The following is a 17,448-nucleotide window of genomic DNA, read 5'->3' as shown; positions in this document are numbered from 1 at the left end:
CTTTTGATGGAAAAACTTTTTATTTATACGGTAAAATATGGAATAAAATGTCAATTTTAAACGTGAAATCAACAGTGTTAATATCATTTTACCGTAATATTATAAAAAGTTGCACCGTATTTATTACGGTAAAGTTCTGAACCACAGCTGCTGGTTTTTACCATAAAAACAACAGGGGTTTTTTGTTTTTTTTTTGCAGTGTAGGTGATGCAGTAAATACAAATTACATTAATTATTAGTAGAAATCAATAAATAATGACGTGGTTTGACATGGTGAGCCTCTTGGCTACAAAATTACTTTTTTAGATGTTTTGAAATGTCACCAGAGAAGTTTTTGTTTCTCTAAAACGAGATTTCCACGTCTGTTAAATACAAGAACTCTTTGAGGGTTTTTCTCTTTTTCTTCTGTTATTATTATTTATGCAACCGTCACCAGTTGGAGTTGTTTCTGTTTCTTCTGATCAGACGTGAATGTGTTGGTGACGTTTCTGTTCTTGGATCCGTTTTATTCTGACACCAGCTACTTTGTGTTCTCTTCACTTTTTATTCCTCACTAACATAAATCTATTTGGATAAATTCTTCTCTAGCTGTCAGCTAATCTCTCAGCTCTCACACTTTACTGGCAGCAGCTTTTTATCAGTCCTTGGCTGTCTCCTGGTGTCTTGGTGCCCAGATAACTGCTTAGACAAACACACACACACACACACACACACACACACACATTCTTGTACTTCTATCTTTGTGAGGACCCTCATTGAAATGTAAATTCCCCAGCAAGGTTATCATAGTTTTGTATTTTTCATTAGTTTTAGTTTTAATTTGGTTGTGAATTTTTGTTTCCAAATTCAGTTAGTTTTAATGAGTTTTTAGAGTGAGTTTGCTAGTTTTAGTTTAGTTTTTATTAGTTGTAGTTTTTTGTAATGGGGTATTTGTTGGGTGGGAGATTAAAAGAGGTCACAGTAAATTTTGCCTTTATTTCCTTTGTCAACTTTTTTCATATATAATGAAGATGGATCAGACAAAGACGAGGACATTTTCACAATAATTTTAGTTAGTTTTGTAACCACACAATACAGTTTCAGTTAATTATCATTATCATGTAACCTTTAACCCTTAAAACAAAGTCTGGAATCTAAAAAAAAACTTTAAAGAAGTGAGGACCGGCCGAAATGTCCTCACTTTGCAAAAATGTCCTCACTCTGTTGGTTAAAAACATGTTCTGGTCCTCACTATGTAGGAAGAACAAGAACACACACACACACACACACACACACACACAGGGAGTTTTGCATCAGTTCTTCCTTTCTGTAGTTGTGTGTCTGGAAAATAACATTTAATTCTCTGTGTGAAAGACTTTCTGTTCTATTTGTGAATGTGAATATTTCTGAAACCTGCTGCAGTCTTTAACGTTTCAAGGCCTGAGAGTCTTTAATGGACACTTCCAATCTGATCTAACGACCTCGCAGAGTTATTTAGTGTGATTCTGGTTCTTTTAGCTCATAAAAGCTGCTTGGTCTCTTTTCTCTGGTATTTGATGTTTTCTCACCTTTTCCACTGATGTTTTCAGCCCAGTTCACTAACAGGACAAAGAGTTAAACAGAGCGCTGGGCCATCTCATTTATTAAACTAGGAACTGATAAACACAATTCAAACATTTTAAATGTTATTAATCCATGATTAAATTTATTGCAAATATTTTTCATCACTAAAATGTAGCGATTCAAACTAATGTAGTAAAAACACCGAGCATAGAACCATTTAAAACTATAAAAAAACGTTTTTTTAGGATAATTAAATTAAATAGCCGACTGAATATCACATTAATTGTATGAACTTATACTTATATTTTCCTAAAATATAATGATTTTTTGCATGGATGCTACTTTTTAAATGAGTGGGGGGTTTTGTTTGTTTTTTGTAATATTTTTATTGCATTTTATAACATAAACAAAAACAACTGACAGCAACATACTGTGGCCACAAAAAGACAAATATCCAACTACTTATTATGTAAAACAGACAATTCAATGAAAATGCTCTGAAAAGAAGTGAAGAGTAGTAAAAAAAAAAACAATTTTTACAAAAATCACAATTTCTTTTTCGAGAGAAAATGCTATATATATTTTTTTGAGAATTAAAAACAATAATAATTATATATAAATGAACGTCCTGCCTTATAACCCAGAAACATCAGTTTCCCTCAGTGCCATCTATCATCATTTAATATAATAGTTGTTATTCTTTCACCAGAATATTAAATGTGTGTTTTAAATCTCCCGCGTCAACAACAGAAACTGGATCTGTTGACATGATGAGTCATGTTCTGCAGGAAATAAGTAATAATAGAATAAAGATAAATTTTATTTGTAATGCCCTTTATATTAAAGATTCTCTGAAGGCTCTGGAGAGTTGTTTCCACTCTGAGCTGATATTATTTCCTGTTTCCTGTGTTTCCAGGTGTCAGTGGTACTTTAAGGCCAAGATGACGTCAGAGGAGAAACGGAGGACCACCTATCAGAACGGACACGGTGAATAAACACTGATCTCCTTCTTTCACATCATTTAACAACTTTCTCTTCACAGAATAAATGGTGGAGAATCAATTTCTATATTAATGATGATAACGGCAGCGGGACGTCTAAAAGGGTTTATTTTTTAAGGTCTAAACCTGCCTGTAAAACCTCTGATTGGTGATTTTAAAATCAGCCCCTAAAACCTGAAGTTTCTCTGTAAATCCAACAGAAGTGTCAACTCTTGTACTAAATAATAGATTTTTCAGCCTCTGTAGCAGATAGAAATGAAATTCATAAAGTATCTGAGAGCTTATAGCTGTTATATCTGAGCTCCTCCGCTATAGTCGTCTTCACCATGATTTATAAGTTCTGGAAAAGTCCCATGATGCATTGGGACACTCCCACATGGATTCTCATTTTGTGTCTTTTTGTCTTTTTTTAGCCATTTCGTGTCTTTTTTTAGTCATTTTGTGTCTTTTTGGGCAATTTTGTGTCTTTTTTGGTTATTTTTGTGTATTTTTGGTCATTTTGTGTCCTTTGTTTAGTAATTTTGTGTCTTTTTGTCAGTTTGTGTCTTTTTTGGTCATTTTGTGTCTTTTTTTAGTCATTTTGTGTCTTTTTTGGTCATTTTGTGTCTTTTTTGTCAATTTGTGTCTTTTTTGGTCATTATGTGTCTTTTTTTGGTCAGTTTGTGTCTTTTTTTGGTTATTTTTGTATCTTTTTTTGTCATTTTGTGTCTTTTTGTGTCTTTTCTCGCTAATCTTGTGTCTTTTTTTTGTCATTTTGGGTCTTTTTTTGTAATTTTGTCATTTCTTTTTTGTTGATGACACTCCCACATGTATTCTGATGCATTTCATTGGCCAAGAGACTGAAAATAGGTGGAAAAAATTAGAAATACTACAAAACCACGTATCTGCTTTCCCGGTTTCAATGGTAGAAATGTGGTAATGCTTTCCCGCCTTAAATGGGTTAAATCTAAAATGTGTTTGGCACATTACACAGCGTTAGTGTTGAAAATGACTTCTGGCAGAATGTGAAACCGTTTGGAGAGAAAGTGTCACATTATATTTGGTTTCAGTAAGAAGAGAAGACAGAGAGATTCTATGAGCAGTTATAACAGCTATATGCTCTTCTCTTTGCATTCAACAGACTCTTTACTGCTCCATGGATCATTTCCATCTGGTTCTGTGCCGAGCTGTGTTTTAGCTTTACAGAACACAGAAACACTGAGCTGCTGCTGTCAGCTGATAGAAACACAAGATAAAACCAGATAAATGATCTAACACTTCTACATCTAAAGTTTTTTTATCTTGGTAGAACCAAATAATCATCAGGTCACTCTGCTCGGGCCAGTTCATCACTGCTGGCAGCTTTACTTTATCTGGTTTTAAGAGTTCATTTCTTATTTTAAGTAAATAAATCTGTCCATGCAGCAAGATCATTTCCCTCAGATTTACTGTTTGATCTGGTTTTTAGACCTTTTTACAGTGCGTAGTTTTTTACAGTGTGTAGTTTTTTGCAGTGTGTAGTTTTTTTGCAGTGTGTCGTTTTTTACAGTGTGTAGTTTTTTGCAGTGTGTAGTTTTTTTGCAGTGTGTCGTTTTTTACAGTGTGTAGTTTTTTGCAGTGTGTAGTTTTTTGCAGTGTGTAGTTTTTTACAGTGTGTAGTTTTTTAACACTGTGTAGTTTTTTACAGTGTGTAGTTTTTTTTACAGTGTATAGTTTTTTTGCAGTGTATAGTTTTTTACAGTGTGTAGTTTTTTACAGTGTGTAGTTTTTTTACAGTGTGTAGTTTTTTTCAGTGTGTAGTTTTTTTCAGTGTGTAGTTTTTTACAGTGTGTAGTTTCGGGGATTGAGACGTCAAGAGCGTTCGCTCCTTCATCTCCCTGTCTCCCTCCTCCTCCTCACCTCCTCCTCCTCCTCACCGCCCCTCCACTGTTATTTGAAGTTCTACATGAGCAGTTTTTTTTTTTTTTTTTTGATGAATCTGGTTTCCGGCGGCGTCCCTGAGCTGCCTGCTGCTGCTCCTCCACCTTTCTCTTTCTTTTGCCCGTCTTTTGTCTTTTAATGCCCAAATTTCTATTCCTGACATGAAAAACACAAATTGAAATGAGAGCTGTAGAGTGAAAAAAAAAAAAAGAAAAAAAGGAAAGATGTTAGAAAGTGAGCGTAAAGACGGAGATTGGGGTGAGACGATGGAAGATTGCTGGAGGAGAAACAAAAAAGGGGAGAGAGAGGAGGAGAGGAAGGGCGAGCGAGAGGAGAGAGAGAGAGAGAGACGAGGCAGAGCTAGAGGTGAGAGAAGAAAGGTCCTGCACATGAAATTAGTTTTAAAGAGGCTAACAAGCTGCCATCGTTCTCTAGATTCAAGATTAAAACACACACCTTATACACCAGTGTGTGTGTGTGTGTGTGTGTGTGTGTGTGTGTGTGTGTGTGTGTGTGTGTGTCCTCCAGGTTTTTCAGTGTCAGTTCATGAATCAGAGATAACTGATTGTTGTTGTTTTTTGGGGTTTTGTGACAACGTATCGATCCCTGAACAAGAAACACAACTTCTGTCTGGGCATTGCCTTGCCCCCCGCTGGACGGTCAGACCAGAAAACAGCAGCAGAGCGCTAAAGAGCCTCAGAGTTGCTCAACGAGTTACAGTTTATACAATATTTCCACTTCCAAACTAAAACTAGAGATGGGTAACAGGCAGGAGCATTCGGTTCTCTATAATCATGTTTATTTAATTAAAACCTGGTGGAAATATGAAATAAATATTAAACCAGCTGGTTGTTTTGTGTCTCTGGTCTCAGTCCCGTACCCGGGCATCAAGACCTACGTGGACCCGGATACGTACGAAGACCCGACGCAGGCCGTCCACGAGTTCACCAAAGAGATCGACCCGTCCAGGATCCGCATCGAGAGGGTGATCGGAGCCGGTACGACACACACACACACACACACACACACACACATAGACACACACACACACACACACACACGGACACACAGGGACACACACACACACACACACACATAGACACACACACACACACACACACGGACCACACACACACACACACACACACAGACACACAGGGACACACACACACACACACACACACACATAGACACACACACACACACACACACACACACATAGACACACACACACACACACACACACATAGACACACACACACACACATAGACACACATACACACACAGACCACACACACAGTTAAAGACTCAGTGTGTGTGTGTGGTATAGCATCATTTACTGTTGGTGATAATAACAGTAATATTAATCTTATAACGTGCCGTAGGAGTAGATGATTCATTGTCGTTCCACTAGTAATCCTGGTGACCATATATATCATATATAGATCATATATATCATATATATCATATATAGATCATATATAAGATAATCCTGGTGAAGTCCCTCTGCTGCGTGGAACAAACACTGAAGAGATGTTTTATATTTATTATTACAATTAATAATAATATCTATATTATATATCTAATATTAATATTAATCTTATAATGTGCCGTAGGAGTAGATGATCTATTGTCATTCCACTAGTAATCCTGATGATCATATAGATCATATATATCATAATCCTGGTGATCATATATATCATATATATCATATATATCATATATATATCATATATAATATAATCCTGGTGATCATATATATCATATATAGATCATATCATATATAGATCATATATAACATATATAGATCATATATATCATATATATGTCATATATAAGATAATCCTGGTGATCATATATATCATATATATATCATATAGATCATATATATATCATATATAATATAATCCTGGTGAAGTCCCTCTGCTGCTGCGTGGTAGAAACCCTGAAGAGACGTTTTATATTTGAGTCTCTCTGTCGTTCTCTTTGCTCACACTGGAGAAATATTAAAGCTTAACAGGTTTACAGAACAAAAGAAAGTATCAGAATAGATTCAGTTCTGTTTTTAGAAGGTGGAAGAGAGAATTTCATCAAGTTGAACCAATCAGAGACAATAGATGTTAGTTCACATGGAACAGCAGCGCCCCCCGGTGGACAAACAGGCTGGAGACACACTCACTGTGTTTATTCATGTGTTCACAGGGGGAGAAGTATTCACATCCTTTATTTACTGCAGAAAAATACTAATACACAGTGTGAAATGACTCCTCTACAGTAAAAGTCCTGCATTCAGAACTTACTGAAGTAAAAGTACAAAAGTATCAGCATCAAAATGTACGTAAAGTATCAAAAGTAAAATACTTGTTATGCAGAATGGACCCACTCAGATTGTTTTATATATTCTAAGTATATTATTAGATTATTAATATTGATGCTTTTATGTAAGCAACGCTCATTTTAAATATTGAATCTACTTTGATGTGGTTTAATTTATAAACTTCTGTAATCACTTTAAATGTCTCATGTTTTTATGTTAAATCTCTTCCTGTAAAGTAACTAAAGCTGTCAGATAAATGTAGTGGAGTAGAAGTATAAAGTTACATAAACTCAAGCAAATTACACTGTAAAATGTTTTTTTAAGAAATTATAGTAAAACATTGTCAAAAATCATGAGAAATAGGGCGAAATAAAATATTATCACAAGGACACAATTTCCCTAAAAATAAAGGGACTTTTCATTTACAGTTTTTGTTGATATTTACATTTAAATTTACAGTAGAAAACCCACTCAGTGTATTTATTACGGTGGAGTTCTGGCAACCACAGCTGCCGATATTTTACCGTAAATTATTTTTACAGTGTACAAGTACATCAGAGATAACTGATTGTTGTTTTTTGGGGTTTTATGACAATGTATCGATCCCTGAAGAAGAAACACAACTTCTGTCTGGGCATTGCCTTGCCCCCCGCTGGACGGTCAGACCAGAAAACAGCAGCAGAGCGCTAAAGAGCCTCTGAGTTGCTCAATGAGTTGCAGATTATACAATATTTCCACTTCCAAACTAAAAACTAGAGATGTGTAACAGGCAGGAGCATTCAGTTCTCTATAATCATGTTTATTTAATTTGAGCCTTAAAAAAGTTAATTTTACCTTCCAGGTGAGTTTGGCGAGGTGTGCAGCGGCCGTCTGAGGACTCCGGGGAAGAAGGAGATCTCCGTGGCCATAAAGACGCTGAAGGGCGGCTACGTGGAGCGGCAGAGGCGGGACTTCCTGCGCGAGGCGTCAATCATGGGCCAGTTCGACCACCCCAACATCATCAGGCTGGAGGGCGTGGTCACCAAGAGTGAGTACAGGAAGATCATTATTATTATTATTATTATTATCATTTCAAACACCATATCTTCACTAGGACACAATTACCCTCAAACATAAAGGCAATATTCAGTCTAAATTATAGTTTTTGATAATATTTACATTTAAATTTACAGTAGAAAACACATAGTCAAGTTCCACAGCTGCTGGTATTTTATCGTAAATTAAACAGATTTTTTTTTACAGTGCATAATGTCCATGATATCTTCCCTCCAGAGGCTAAAGCAGCTGCATGGGAAGCCCTGGTCTAATATAAAGATACAATAATCTATATTTGATGGTGATTTTATATGATATTCATGCATCATAACCTCAGAGATGAGCCAGAAATCAACAAAACAAAAACAAACCAAAGAACATCAGAGTGAATGTTTTATATATTTCCTCCTGCATCAGGCTCATTGTGTCATATAAATATTTAACACTTTCTCTGTTTTGTTGTCTGATGCTGCTCTCACATTAATCTCTTTGTTTGAAAAGCAAAATAAAACGTAAGAAGACATTAGAAATGTTTCTCTGATGGATGGATTCACCTCTTTCTTTGTTCAAATGTTAAATCACCATAAAAACTCTACTTAAGGCTGAATCTTTGCTGTGGAATAACAAGTCGTGGTGTGTTTTTGTTGGTATTTACAGACTAGTGAGCTGCATGTTGACAGGTTTTATTTAAGGCTGAGCTGCTGCATGTTGATGGTGAAGTCATGAATGTTCATGGAAGCTCTAATGCTCATGTTGTTTTATGCAGGAATATGCTTTATCTATAAAAGACGTGTGTGTGTGTGTGTGTGTGTGTGTGTGTGTGTGTGTGTGTGTGTGTGTTAACGAGCTGTGTTTTACGGGGCTCACCCAGTGCAACATATGGTTGTTTTTACAGAGGTTGTATAATAAAGAGAGACATGGCTGTGAATATAAATGTGTCCCCTGAAGACTCTCAGTCCTCAGATGGAGGACGGTCCTCAGATGTGACCCTGGACAAGAATTCAGCTGCTCAGACTCTCTAAAGGCCTTTAAACTGCCTTTATCACGGTGTTAACCCTTTGATGCTCAACATATAAACACCTTCTAATGCTCAACATGCTCTAAAATGATTCATCCCCATGTTATTAATGCTGCTGTGTGTCTGAATATCTTTTTTTTTTATTACAACAGATCATTATATCCATTTTTCCTTCCATATTTTATGAAGAAAAATAGTTTTTGTATTATTACATCAATTTTACACACATGGGTCTAAAATGACCTTGAGCATTAGAAGAGTAGTGATACAAAAAGTGATTCACTAAATGAACAATGTGAGTATATGTGTAACTATGTTTGTCTTATTTTGAAGGTTTAACTTTAAAAGAGTTGTTAGAACCACCAGGTTACATTGGAAAATCACATATTTTAACATTTGAGACTTATTAGAGCCACCAAATAATAATTTACATTGGAAAAACACCAATTTAACAAACTAGGATAGTTAATATTTGTGTCTGCTTTGTCAGGTTTTAAATTGGTGTCAATATATAAACACGTTTTGCAGATAATTTGCACTTTGCACATTATTCACTTCATTTGCACTAGGTTGTATATAGTATATTGTATATTGTTAAATGTCTTTTTCTATTAATTTGTTTATTTTTTATCTTTATCTAAAAGGGAAATAATTTTGTGTGCAATTTATGTGGTCGGCTGTAACAAAGAAATGTCCCCGCTGGGATTAATAAAGTCTGATCTAATGCACAACATGGGTCTAAAGTGACCTTGTGCATTAGAAGAGTGGTGATACAAAAAGTGTTTTATTCAAAGAGTAAGAAATGAAAACAAAGAAATTAGGATGTATGATGATCAAAAACAAGTCATACTTCAGCAATACTGAATGATGAAATTAATTTATTGCAAAGATATAGAATATAAAAACTGAGTCTGGTAACTTTAGACCATGTTGGGCATCAAAGGGTTAAAAGCTGCTGATTGCTGATAGATTTAACTGTAGTTTTTATGATCCAACATCCAACATGTATCGCTATTTAGGAAGAATCATATTTCATTATACCAACATTTGAATTCTAGACTCTAGTAATAATTGAAAGACTTGAAATATATTTACTGTATTTCCTCAGTTTAAAGCCGGCCCCTATTAATGAGCAACCTCATTTAGTATCCGGCTGTAAAAACAGTTTTTAGTAAATAAAAGCCGGCCTCTTTTATAAGCCGGGTGTCTTAGCGGTGTTAAAGTCTGTTCCCCGTCGATATGTGTCCCCCTTACCTTAACCTGACCCCTGACCCCTGACCCCAACCAGTCCTCCTTTAAGTTGTTAACATGAGCCCAAGTTTACCTGAACCCCAAACAGTTCTCTCTACAAGGCCTCACCTTAAACTGAAATCCTAACTCCAACCAGGAGGTGATCTACGGAGAATACCGTTCAGGAAACATCATGTGACGGTAACAGATTTCTGTATTTAGAAGTTTGTCCCCACAAGTTAGTCCTGTAGGTAAATATGGTTGTTTCTCCTGCTGTCCTAGTCATTCTCTGTAAAGTCCAGCCGTTTACACACGTTCTTCTGGGCTTTTTACTAGTTTAGACATTTTAAATCCTGTTAAAATGAACATTCAGCTGTTCATTGTTTGTTTACACCCCAGTACTTCCAACATGGCTGACATCCTGGTAACTGGCTACGATGCACTGTGTTAAACACTCTAAAAAGTGCCGGTCAGAGCTGCTCTGGTTTTCTTTTTTTAATAAAAGCCTCCTTCAAATAATAGCCTGCCCGTATTATTAGCCGGGTCCCAAACTGATGTTTTATTAACAGAAGCCCCGGCTACGATTTGAGAAAATACAGTAGTTATATATACTAATTTTACTATAAGAAGAAATAACCAAATGAACAGGTTTTTAGTCTTCTGCTTGATAAGACAGTAAGTTATCAGAGCAGACTAGTTCTCACACTCACACACACACACACACACACACACACACACACACACACACACACCATGCAGTCAGAGCCTTTGTGTTGCGGTGGGGGATCGTATATAGAGAGTCTTTCTCCATCTGTTGTTGTTCTTCAGAGACTCATTACGGAGCGTATTGTGCTGTGACCGACTGCTATACCTGCATGATAAAATAACAGGTGACACATGTGACTGTGGTGAACAGGTGTGTTTGTTTCTGTTCAGGCGCTGCATCACTATATATTGTTTCCAGGCTTTGTTAATTAGCTGAGGACAGCCAAGCTTGATCAGGTCCCTCCTGGGTCTCTGTTGGGGGAAACGTTCTGCAGGTTTAAGGAAACGTTCTGCAGGTTTTCTGCGCTCATGCATCCATCCGTTTGTACCCAGAGTGCCTTGTTTCCTCTGGTGGCAGCAGTTTGGGGCGAGGATCAACGTTCCCTTGTTGATGTTCTGCTCCATTCAGCTTTGATTATTCTTAATGTTACAATGAATTCAAGCTGTTTAAAGGAATTATTAACACAGTGGATGTTTGTCACTTTTTCCAGAAAGTTGTACACAGTTCTTCAGTTTTGTATTTTCTACACTGCAAAAAGTCAGCTCTTAAAAACAAGAAAAAAAGTACAAAAATGTTGTGTTTTTTTGCAAAAGCCATGAAATCTTTATATCAAACAAGTGAAACAGTCTAAAATAAAAACTGCTGACTAAGAAGAACTATCTTATCAGACAAAAATAAGCAGATATTCCCTTGATCTGAAATATTTACTCTGACTTAGACTTCAGTTTTTAGTCCCTGCCAATACAAACAACAACCAACATTTATGAAGCTGCTATGAGCAGTTTCTCCAGCAGCACCTGATGCTGCTCAGCTTCATTCAGTGGAAGGTGCATCAGTCTGTAGCCATGAGCCTTGACCTGCTACATCTCTTTTATATTACATTTTGGACCGTCCCAGATGCTTCCCAGGGAAGTTTGTTTAGAGAAGTAATTTCCAAGCCAACCACTTGGTTTTCATTCTTAAAGCCTCCCACTTGTAAAAACAGAACAAAACAAAACAGTGTTTTATTGAAGCATAAATCTGAGTTTGTTGTGGAGTCTTATTGCTGCCAGCAGCTTCTCCTGCTGTTTCCTGTCTTAATGACATGTTGAGGGCTTTAACCATGTCAGCGCCGCTGTTCTCTGGTAGAGTAACCACTGGTGAATCTCAGTCAGGACGTTTACATGACACGAGAAAAACACTAATTATTGCCTTAATGTGACTATAACTGGACAACTGAAGGACGTGTAAATGTGTCAGTCCGAGTGATGTTGGAGTTCTCCAACTCCGAGTACAACCCCGGAACAAAAACATCCAAGAAAGCCGGTCACATTAGCTGGTCAATTTAGCCGATCAGATTAGCCGGTCGCGTTAGCCGGTCACGTTAGCCGGTCGCAGTAGCCGGTCACATTAGCCTGTCGATTTAGCCGGTCACATTAGCCGTTTCGCGTTCGATTTAGCCAGTCGCATTAGGCAGTCGATTTAGCCGGTCACATTAGCCGGGCGATTCAGCCAGTCACAGTAGCCGACCACATGAGCCAGTCAATTTAGCCGGTCGATTTAGCCAATCACATTAGCCAGTCGATTTAGCCGGTCACATTAGCCGGTCGATTTAGCCGGTCGAGTTAGTCGGTCACATTAGCTGGTCGATTTAGCCAGTCACATTAGCCGGTCCTCGGTAAAAGTCCACCGTTTTTTCTAAAATAAAAATTAAAATAATGAACACAACACAATAATAATGATCGTACATAGAAATAATAAACATGGAGGAAATTACATTATGTCTAGCTAGAAACTGAAAATTAAATACAATTAAAGGCAAGAACAGATTTAAGATAAACAAGCAAACAAGTCCTCAAGTTCCCGAAGGAAGAAATCCATCTGAATAAATGACTCCAGTCTGATAATGTTTTACTCTTATTCTGGCGATCCGATGAACATGGAAGCAGCAAAGTCTCACGTGTAACATTCTCCTCATCAGGATCTGAGGCTGTAAATAGTTTCTGTGTCATTTATCGTTCAGAAGCTTTAATGAACTATTCATATTCTACATCATGATCTTGATCCCATCATGTCGTAATTGACACCTTCTAGATGACCTTAAATTCTACATGTTTAGACATTAAAATCCATCATAAATCTGAAGTCAAGCTGAACACATTAAATCAATCCTCTGGTATAAATAGTCCTGGTCATTCTGCAGAAGAAAACATGCAACACATCCATATTTAAAGCCAGTAAAAGACTTTGAGACAGTGATCAAAGGAAGCAGTACAGAACCAGTTTTTGTCCAACAGTGACTCCACTAACACTGTTTGTTGCCTGTCTGTCACAGCAATTATCAAAAACCAGAGTGAAGGGCTGAATGTGTGCTGACAGATGTCATTTAGCCTTGTTGTGACAGATCACAAGCTGTGTCGTGTGTCTGTGTGTCTGAAAGTCGGATCAGATGCCTCTAAAGTGACACTGCTCCCCTTATGAAACAGAAACAGCCTGAATCACAGTCAGTCAGAGGTTTAGAGGAACCTTTTATACATCTTTGCATTTTCAGTTAGAGCTAAACTCAATCTTCCACCGTGTGATTTTCCACATTCCCGTGTGAGGGAGAAAAGCTCTTGAATCTGGAGTGTGATATCATGGTGTTACCTCACTACAGTAACACTTTTTATTTCTCTTTCCAGCAGCTCAGAGTGTTTTACAGCTCACAGGCCTGGACAACCGTCTCCCAGCTGTAAACCAGTCAATCTGTAGGAACTGTAGGGATCCTCAGTGGGGAGATCTGGAAAGAGACACTGTGTTTGCACCTGTTTCTAACTAATGTTTCACATCAAACGTGCACCGAATACTGAGCAGGCACCACTGGGAAAGTTGGAAAAGTTTTATGAATTGAGTGCCACAAAACTGCTGATCTAGGTTTAGAAAAAAACCTCCTGGTTAGGTGTTATAAAAGAGTTTAAACAGTAAATAAATGTACATAAATGCAGGATCTGAAGTAGTTGTGAGGGTGACGTGAGCCACCTGAGTTACATAAAAAAAATGTGATTCACAAACCATGAGCAACAGTCGTTACAGAAACAATGGAAATGGTAGCTAGAGAAACAACGTAGCTACGGAAACAACGTAGCTACGGAAACAACGTAGCTTCGGAAACAAGGTAGCTACAGAAACAACGGTAGTTACGGAAACAACGGTAGTTATGGAAACAACAGTAGTTACGGAAACAACGTAGTTAGAGAAACAATGGAAATGGTAGCTACAAAAAAAATGATAGTTACGGAAACAACGATAGTTATGGAAACAACGGTAGTTACGGAAACAATGGTAGCTACGGAAACAATGGTAGCTACGGAAACAGCGGTAGCTACGGAAACAACATAGTTACGGAAACAATGGTAGTAGTCTGCTAGAATGCAGCTTAAGGCACTTCCTGGTTTGCCTCCCTGCTCAGTTCCGGAGGTTGCCGGCTGGTCTTGATTCGATGCACACACACACACACACAGTGTTATTTCATATGATTTATTTATTTATTGACAGTGTTTCCAGCGTGTCGTCTACATGACTCACCTGAAGTCTGTCTGCCACCAGTGACTCATATCTGATAACCCTTGGTTTAATAATGTCTCATGCTGACCAGCTTCATGTTGACTTTGATATCTGTATGCAAAACAAGTTCAGATGTTCACATAATATATGCTAATAGATGCAAAGACATTAAAAAATTGGGTCATTTTGCATATTAGTGTGCGGCAGTTAGCTCAGATTAATTCAGGATCATGCACATCTAACACAATGGATTTACTTACTGCAGCTGGTGGATTTATTCCTGGATTCCCATCATGAAATCATTGTGGTTCCAGTATCACCAGTTGTTTGATAATGTAATATTACTGAGTGGAGGTTCCTGTAGAGGGTTTATTGATGGTATGACGTAAGTTTTACTGTCAACTTTAACACAACCGAAGAAAAAAGATCTACCTTTTTATTTCTCTTTAATTTAATCCCAAAGAGCTTCTCACTAGTGCTTTTAACTTTTTAACAGCTCATGTGTCTTTACTTTCTCCGGTTACGGTTCTTCCTTCTCATCTTCCCGTCCCGCTGTTCACTGTCCGTAAAATAGCAACAGAAATCCATAAGAGCAGAGAAATAAGCAGCGTGTTGTGTTTGTGTGTTTCCAGGCAGGCCTGTGATGATTGTGGTGGAGTACATGGAGAATGGATCTCTGGACTCCTTCCTGAGGGTGAGTGGTGGTCTCAGAAGTGTCATTATGTGTCTTTTCTGCCTCAGCTGGGAAATAAACATGTGACAGAAATGGAAAAAGGACGAAGCCTCAACATGTCTTTGTCTCAGTCTGTAAACATTGATTTTAAAGTTTGTGATAACAACATTTGGTCAGATTTGGAATCCAACGCCATCAGAAATAAGAGTAGTAACAGATTTTCAAGCTTTTAATACAAAGGCTTAACTTTGGCTTTAACAAAGGCAAATATACACTGTAAAAAGTGTGTCTGGCTCTGGTTTTATTCCTCTGTCTCTGGTTTTATTCCTCTGTCTCTGGGTTCATTCCTCTGTCTCTGGTTTTTTATTCCTCTGTCTCTTGTCTCTGGTTTTTATTCGTCTGTCTCTTGTCTCTGGTTTTTTATTCGTCTGTCTCTTGTCTCTGGTTTTTTATTCGTCTGCCTCTTGTCTCTGTTTTTTTATTGGTCTGTCTCTTGTCTCCCTGTCAGCAACATGACGGTCACTTCACCGTCATCCAGCTGGTGGGGATGCTGCGTGGCATCGCGTCGGGCATGAAGTACCTGTCAGACATGGGCTACGTCCACCGAGACCTGGCCGCCAGGAACATCCTGGTCAACAGCAACCTGGTGTGTAAAGTGTCCGACTTCGGCCTGTCCCGAGTCCTGGAGGACGACCCGGAGGCCGCCTACACCACCACGGTAACCACCGGACACACAGCTCCACAACAGGCAGATCTAGTTCATTACATACATTAATACAGGATCAGATTAATCAGTTTAATGTAGTTATTTATCTGGTAAGGGACATTTTGAGCCAGATATGATAGACATAACACTGCAAAAAAAACCCAGATAAAACAGTAAATCTGAGGGAAATGATGTTGCTGCATGGACAGATAATTTACCTTGACAAGATTTATTAGATTAAGATTATTAAATCTAGAAATAAGCATGCTGAACACTTAAAGTAAGAAATTAACTCTTAAAACCAGATAAATTAAAGCTGCCAGCAGTGATGAACTGGCCCGAGCAGAGTGACCTGATGATTATTTGTTTCGTACAAAGATAAAAAAAAAAAAATAATTTCTTATTTTAAGTGTTCAACATGCTTATTTCTAGATGTAATAATCTTAATTTAATAAATCTTGTCAAGGTAAATTATCTGTCCATGCAGCAAGATCATTTCCCTCAGATTTACTGTTTTATCTGGTTTTTAGACTAAACACCTTTTTTGCAGTGTTGCATTTAATCATTTTAATTCACCGAAGCATGTTTATCGTTTCCCCCAGAGTTCAGGTCCTGTCAGCAGAGAAAGACATTTGAAATTTGGGACACTTCAATTTCCCATTCAAAGATTGTATTTACAGATTGATGCTATTTATGTTAGTTTGAGACATCAGCAGAGTGCAGCTTCACTTTCCTTCAGCTGATTAAGCTGCTGAAATGTTGATTTCTCTGCCGTGTGTCCTGAGGACAGACAGAGATGTTACCTCAGGTTACCTGAGATAGAGAAACTAAAGATGTTACCTCAGGTCACCTCAGACAGCAGAAACTAAACTTCAAAACCTGGAATGACTCTGTTCTGTAAGTCTGTCTGAGCCACTCTGACCTCCATCTCCTGATCTGGACTCAGGTTAATGTTGGACGAAATGATGTGTTTATGGTTCCAGGTTCAGATTTCTGTTACACAAGACTGTGGACAGAAAAATCCACAGAAGGAGAGTGAAGGAGGGGAGAGGAGGACTCAGACAGTATTTAGGGCCACAAGGCAATCTGCACTGTTGTTATACTGTGGATTTTTTTCTTCTTCCTCAATTTCGTCCCGCTACTAGTAAAATTATATATCAAAACGTGCGGTTTGATCGGGATCGGTGTGCTGTTAGTTTTCTCTATGGAAATCAAAATTTTGCATTGAAATGAATGGGACGGCCGAAAAAAAATGAGCGAAAAAAAGAACAATAATTGTAGATTTTTAAACGTCTACTTCTCCGGCATAATTTCACCTAGAGACTCCATTTAAACTTTAAACAGTAGACACAAGTCTTGTGTATCGGTGTATTAATCCACGTTTCGATAGGTCATATAGTTTTTTATCAATCCCTGTTCAATGACCATGATCATTTTTGGAGAAATTCTGAGATTATAATGGGTGTGTATTGCACGGAATGTTCGTGTCACAGTGTGTGACATCATCGCCAGAGTGTAGAGGGAGAGAAAAAACTGTCAAAAAATAAATTTGAAAACTGCGCTCCAGGCCGCAAATTCCACTCTACAGAAATAATTTATACATAGAAACGTAGGAAAATTAGTCTTCTCCCTCACAATCCTCTGGTAAATCTGTCAGAGTTATAGTTTGGGCGTAGGACGCACAGATGATCCACCAACACCACCAACAGCCTCATTGGCTCCCATATAAAAAACACAG

General features: G+C 37.7%; 1 protein-coding gene across 1 annotated transcript in view; it reads left to right on the top strand.

Annotated features, from left to right (window-relative positions):
* LOC131978772 (ephrin type-A receptor 6-like) overlaps positions 1 to 17,448 on the top strand; it is a 248,571-nt gene that overhangs the window by 221,260 nt on the left and 9,863 nt on the right. The window contains exons 9-13 of the mRNA XM_059342527.1: positions 2,459 to 2,529; positions 5,315 to 5,440; positions 7,602 to 7,787; positions 14,964 to 15,025; positions 15,513 to 15,722. Coding sequence (XP_059198510.1) covers positions 2,459 to 2,529; positions 5,315 to 5,440; positions 7,602 to 7,787; positions 14,964 to 15,025; positions 15,513 to 15,722 — 655 coding nt within the window. The remainder of the gene's footprint in view (positions 1 to 2,458; positions 2,530 to 5,314; positions 5,441 to 7,601; positions 7,788 to 14,963; positions 15,026 to 15,512; positions 15,723 to 17,448) is intronic.

The sequence above is a fragment of the Centropristis striata genome, chromosome 10 (assembly GCF_030273125.1).
Source record: "Centropristis striata isolate RG_2023a ecotype Rhode Island chromosome 10, C.striata_1.0, whole genome shotgun sequence".
Classification (NCBI taxonomy): Eukaryota; Metazoa; Chordata; class Actinopteri; order Perciformes; family Serranidae; genus Centropristis; species Centropristis striata.
Note: the sequence above shows the minus strand (reverse complement) of the source record. Positions and strands in the feature narration are given on the sequence as shown.